General features: G+C 38.3%; 1 protein-coding gene across 1 annotated transcript; it reads left to right on the top strand.

Moving 5' to 3' along the window:
• The first annotated feature begins 4,822 nt into the window (after nt 1-4,822).
• Nucleotides 4,823-5,767, top strand: LOC123785302 (olfactory receptor 5G25-like). Its single transcript, XM_045787032.1, has one exon. It carries the CDS (start codon nt 4,823-4,825, stop codon nt 5,765-5,767), a length of 945 nt encoding a protein of 314 aa, XP_045642988.1.
• The last annotated feature ends 505 nt before the right edge of the window (nt 5,768-6,272 follow it).

The raw sequence follows: 6,272 nt of genomic DNA, 5'->3' as shown, positions 1-6,272 counted from the left end.
CTCAGGGTTCTGAGATCGAGCCCAGCGACGGGCTCGCCCCTGGGCTTGGAGCCTACTTAGGTTCGTCTCTCCTTCCCCAACTCACATGCTTTCTCTCTTAAAAAACAAAAATACAAGAAGCAAACTCTAAACACAAAGGAGAATAACGCTCTCCTGACACCATTAAAAACCAGGAACCTACAATGAATCATGGAACACTACATCAAAAACTAATGATGTACTGTATGATGACTAACATAACATAATAAAAAATAAAAAAACAAAACAAAAAAACAAAACAAAACGAAAAACAAACCCCCCCAGGAACCTAGGTCTGTCAAAAGGCACTATTAAGACCATAAGTATACAAGCCATTGGATGTGAAATGTACAAAACTGACATATCTCTGAAGTATATGAATACCTATTATGAATAATAAAGAAACAGACAACCCAGTGATTGAAAAAGGCCAATACACTTGGGTATTGCAGTCTTTAAACCTCATTAGGAGTCAGGAAAATGGCAAATAGATGTGCAATGAGATACCACTACGTGCTCAACAAAATGGCTAAATTACAAAATTGGCTCCCGTACATTATATGGGAGTGTGATGCTACCACTTTGGAAAACTTGCATTATCACTCAGTTTGAACAACCGTGTCCCTGCTGACTGACACTGCCTCAATACTCCCCTCTGAGCTTGGCTCACCTCGAGCCAGGTTTCTTCGTGACAGTAGACCCATGACCTCCTTGTGTCTTAGTGTATGAAGTTCAGAAAAGTTGCAACTGTAGAGTCTTTCTTTGTCTCTTTGAGATATAAATCTTCTTCCAGTCTCTTGCAATTTTACAACACAGATAGACCTCTCTTAAGGACCTGGAAGCCATCTGTTTATCTCTCTATCTCTGTGGGAGAGTGGGAGACAAACACTGAGAAATGCAATGAGCAAATGTAGATGGCTCAATCACATTGACCAGCCTATCACCCACAGTCCTCCAACACTTATTCTCTACTTCATCTCAGCAATTAAAACAGTCTTGCATTTTTTTTTTTGAGACAGTGGAACTCAGCTTCTCTCTCTTATTGCACTAATCATGAACAATGTCCTCCTCAACTGTATTAACTCCACCTGATGTAATATTTCTTTGACAATAATTTCACTCCCTCTTATATTCCTAAGAGAAACGCATGCTCAAGAACACTAAATGACATGTACAAAGATGTCCATTGGAGAAAAATGTGTAAAGGTTAAAAACAGGAAAGAATTCAAATGCTCCATAACAAAAGAATGGAGAAATCATTCATGGAATATCCATATCATGAAATGCTAATGGCGGTAAGAGAATATTTTTCAGCAAAAGGTGAATTTCACAAACAAAATGTGGATGGTGAAAATGCTTTATTTTCTTTTATGTTGTTATTTCTTCCAGTTTTAGTGAAGTATAATTGACAAATATTAATTGTATATATTTAAGATATATAATGTGGTGAGTTAATAAATGTATACACTGTGAAATATTTACCACAATCAAGGTGATGAACACATCACCCCCCCACCCAGTTACCTTTGTTGTTGTTGTTCTATGTTGCAAATACTTAAGATCTAATATCTTAGTAAATTTCAGGTATACAATACTAGTTATTAAGTGTAGTCACCATGCTGTACATTAGATTTCCAGAATTTATTGATCTTGTACCCTTTGACCAACATCTCCCCATTTCACCAACCCTGACCCCTGACAACCACTGTCCTAACCACTACTGTGAGTTCCACTTTTTTAGATTCCACATCTAAGTGACATCATGCCGTATTTGTCTTTCTCTGGCTGGCTTATTTCATTAAGTGTATTGCCTTCCATTTTCATCCATGTTGTTACCAATGGCTGAATTTCCTTCTTTTTTCATGGTAGGATGCTTCTTTCCTGTGTTTTCTTCTAGGAATTTCAAAGGGCGGGCACAGTACCAAAGGGAGAGAGAGGTTTATTTTGTGTAATTACCCTTGACTCAAAGTCCCAAAATCATTTTCTCAAAAGATATTATCTTCTCTCTAGGTCTGATCTCCTGAGCTTTGGTTCCTTGAGGGAGTTGGCTCCAATGTACACAACAACCCTTTAGAAAAAACTCTGCTGCATGTGGTGCAGATTGAGTCAAGGCTTTTTAAAAGTGCCATCAGAAGGCCCAGGTTTCAAGATGGTATCACTGTATTGTGTATCTTCCTAGACCAATGGAGAAGCTGAGAAGAATGACCAGTCCCCATTTGTAGGGTAATTCATTTTTATAGCAGGGAATGCTACCTTCATAATTCACTATGACATAGACAGGCAATAGGTTTAGGGCATATTTCTTCAGATAGGCGTGTTAAGTGATTTCCTAAATTGCCTTTAGAAGTCTAGGTATAAAAAAATGAATTTAGGACACCTGGAAAAGCACCATCTCTAAGCTCATGGTGAAGCATAATTTGGTACAAGTCAACTGTTTAATCTGTGTCTTTTGGCTTAAGGACCCAACTTGAATGTACATGTTGGTTGAAATTTGTGTTTGGCATAGAGATAGTGAAATGTGCTGCAGGATTTATGGCTCATAGGATGTTAGAATTAAGAGGCTGTGGCCTCTCTGACTCTCAATTTCTTCCCTTTCCCTGTATTGGATCTTAGAAGTAGAAAACAAACCTCTGAATCTTCTGAGTTGAAGTCCATGCTCCTCATGTCAAAAGTCACATGTGAAGATTATATTATGGTTCTTCTGTTTTAGAATCTTTGTGCTGGGTATGGCCAGGGCAACATAATGTTATAGGCATTTCTACATTTAGGAACTATGGTCTTTACACAGGATTTCAACTTGAAGACAAAAGTTTTAAAAACATAATAATTATCAGTCATATGAACTTACCTTTGTTTACAAAGGCAATTATTTGAGATAATAGATGTGTATATTCTAGTTTCAGTTTTACAAAATGTTATGCCCTGAATATGCAACTCTCTATCTTCCTTGAGTAAATATCAAATACAAATGTCAGTGACCTGGGATGAGTTTGTGTGTCTAGAAAATATTAAATTCTTGAACATCTCCCTACTAGGATATTATTTTTTTTCTGACTAATCTTGGACTCCACCCCTCCAGTCCGTTTCTTCCCAAGCTCCATTGCCTCTGAGACCACAGGACGTCAGCGGATTTTCATTTCATTACTTTTCTGTTAAGCAAAACCCTTTCCAAGCTATCTTACCAGGGGAAAGAGTTTCTAGATTTCTGTCGATACTTCTGTCGATACACAGCCCATTGATATTTTTGTGTGATTGCATTCTTGGGAATCATTATGATTATTTCCAAAACATGTGCCTCCCTTCCTCAATTTCCCATTTTTGGGAGGACCTATCTAGACTTCACATTCCTCTCAATTCCCATTCATTCATCAATTTTTAAAAGTTTTCTTCTGAAATAATGATCCACAGGAGGGTTCAAAGGTATCCAGAGAGGCTCACCTACACTTCACCCAGGATTCCCCAATGATACATCTTATTAACTACAGCACAACATCAAATCCGGGAAATTGACATTGGTGTGACAAGTGTGTACTGTTCTATACCATTTTACCAGGTCTGTAGATTTGTTTCACCCTTGTGACAACCAGGGTGCAGAACTCTTCCATTTCTACATGATTCCCTGTGCTACCCTTTTATAGCCACCCCTCCACCCTCTCCCACCTTTCTGAATCCCAGGCAAGCACTAACCTGTTCTCCATTTGTGTAATTGTATCATTTGGAGAATTTTATATGAATGGAATCATAAAAGTTTTGAACTTTTGAGGTTGACATTTTTCAAGTGTAATGCTCTTGGGTTCATCCGAGCTGCTGAGCGTATCATATTTTGATCTCTTTCCTACTAAACAGTTTTCCATGGTATGCATGTACCATAGTGTGTTTAACCTTACTGTATTGTAGGACATGTTGGTTCTTTCAAATTTTTGAACCGCTGGTAATAAAATAGTATACATTTTTTTTTTGTGTGTGTGTGGACATACTCATTCCCCTGGGATAATTGCCCAGGGAATACCCTCATAATTCTTAAAATATTTATATTTCTCTCCCAAGCACTTAATAATACTAGTTGGGTCACAACAGCTACTCAATATTTAAAAAGTGGTCTTTTTTGTTGATGACCTAAGAATTCAATGGAGTCACTAGATTAATGAGAATATACACCATTGATATGGGGGATCACAGGTGTTTTGGAAAAAGAGTCATCATGAGGATAGTGTTGAGGATGTGATCATGTTGTAAAGCTAACTTTTCTTGTTCTCGGCTTGCCCTCCTCCTTGGACATCAAAATGCACCTGTTAGCTAACTCAAGTAATTATAATTGCTATAGAATCTAAGGAGACTGAGGAAGTAGTTACATTGCCCAAACCAGTTTACCCTTAATCAGCATGGGTATCATGTGGAATTCATTGAATTCCCATAGCCTTTTTCAATCAAATATTTAAAAAAAATATCCTTGGTTCAAAGCTAAGTACTTTTAGAAATATAACCTAGTGTAATTAGAGGAGTTGCTTTAGATAATCCCCAATGTTCATTTGAGTTTAAAAATCTATGATTCTATTAAAAAATTCTGCTTCTGTGGAAGAAACTAAGGAGCCCTGCCAGCCTTAGTGTCTTAATCTGTATTGCACAAATAGTTTGCAAATAGATAGCATGACTAAGAGATGTAGAATTCAAGAGAGTTGAGGGTAATGATATCCTTTTTTAACTGCAAAAAAATAGAAGTTAAATTTATTTTTAAAATAATTTAATTACAAGTTGATTGCAAAAAAAAAATCTTTCTCTTTCTCATTCCAGATTAAATCAGAGAATGGGTTATGGAAATCAGACTTTGGTGACTGAGTTTTTTTTCATGGGTTTAACAAGTCACTTCCAGCATCAGGTTGTTCTCTTTGTGATATTTCTCTTGGTTTATCTTGTCACTCTTCTGGGAAATGTGGGGATGATCACCCTCATTTGGATGGATCCCCGACTCCACACCCCCATGTACTTTTTTCTCAGCCACTTGTCCTTTGTGGATATCTGCTCCTCTTCAGTCACTGGTCCTAAGATGTTGACTGGTATTTTTGTGGAGAAAAAAGTAATCTCTTTCTTGGGTTGTGCTGCTCAGTTATGGTTTTTTGTTCAGTTTGTAGTGACTGAATGTTTCCTCCTGGCCTCCATGGCATATGACCGGTATGTGGCCATCTGTAAGCCCTTGTTGTATACTCTCATTATGTCCCAGCAGGTCTGTGTGCAGCTGGTGGTAGGACCTTATGCCATTGGTCTTACGGTTGCCATGACCCACACGACACTTGCCTTTCGCCTGCCTTACTGTGGCCCCCAAGTCATCAATCACTTCTTTTGTGACATTCTTCCGGTTCTGTCCCTGGCATGTGCAGACACCCACGTCAATCAGTTTGTACTTTTCATCTTGGCTGGAGGTGTAGGAGTGGTCAGTGGTATAATCATTCTGGTCTCCTACATTTACATCGTCGCCGCTATCCTGAGGATCCGCACTGCTGAGGGGAGGCGCAAAGCCTTCTCCACCTGCTCTTCACACCTGACGGCTGTCTCCATCCTGTATGGGACACTCTTCTTTATTTATGTATGCCCTAGTTCTAGTTTCTCCCTGGACATCAATAAAGTGGTTTCTGTGTTCTACACAGCCGCGATTCCCATGTTGAATCCCTTTATCTACAGCCTGAGAAACAGGGAGGTCAAGGATTCATTCAGAAGGACGTTTGAGAAGATGCAGTTTCTTATGAGTAGGTAAACTAGATTCCGTTCGTACTACAGATTGAGAGGTGATATTTACGCAAGATGCAAGAACATGGGCTGAGTGATGGGAGTGCAAATTGTATGTTGAGATTCACTCTTTATTACTCTATGTCATTGAAAAGTCACACAACATCTTCAGGTTACAATTTTCTCCTTTGTCATTCATTGAGCAAGAAGGAGTTTTAAATCTTTAAGCTGAGATGAGAGGATTACAGAGCCTTAGTGCTTTGAAAATATTTTCAAGGATTGTGAGTAGAATACGAGAGGTTCTTTGTTAAATCCGGAATAAATGTTAGGATATCATCAGTGATTTGACAGTACTTCTGTTTAGCTCAACAAGGTGTTGAGATCCTGCAGTTGTCTGCAAGCCTGGCATTGATTCTTTGAACATAAACCACTGACAAATGTATTATGGTGAAAAGGTAAAAACTTCAACTTATAAGATAAATATGTCCTGGGAGTGTAATGTAAACAGGGTGACTTTAGTTAATAATTCTGCC

The sequence above is a fragment of the Ursus americanus genome, chromosome 24 (genome assembly GCF_024610735.1).
Source record: "Ursus americanus isolate L20-20 chromosome 24, mUrsAme1.1.p, whole genome shotgun sequence".
NCBI classification, from domain to species: domain Eukaryota; kingdom Metazoa; phylum Chordata; class Mammalia; order Carnivora; family Ursidae; genus Ursus; species Ursus americanus.
Note: the sequence above shows the minus strand (reverse complement) of the source record. Positions and strands in the feature narration are given on the sequence as shown.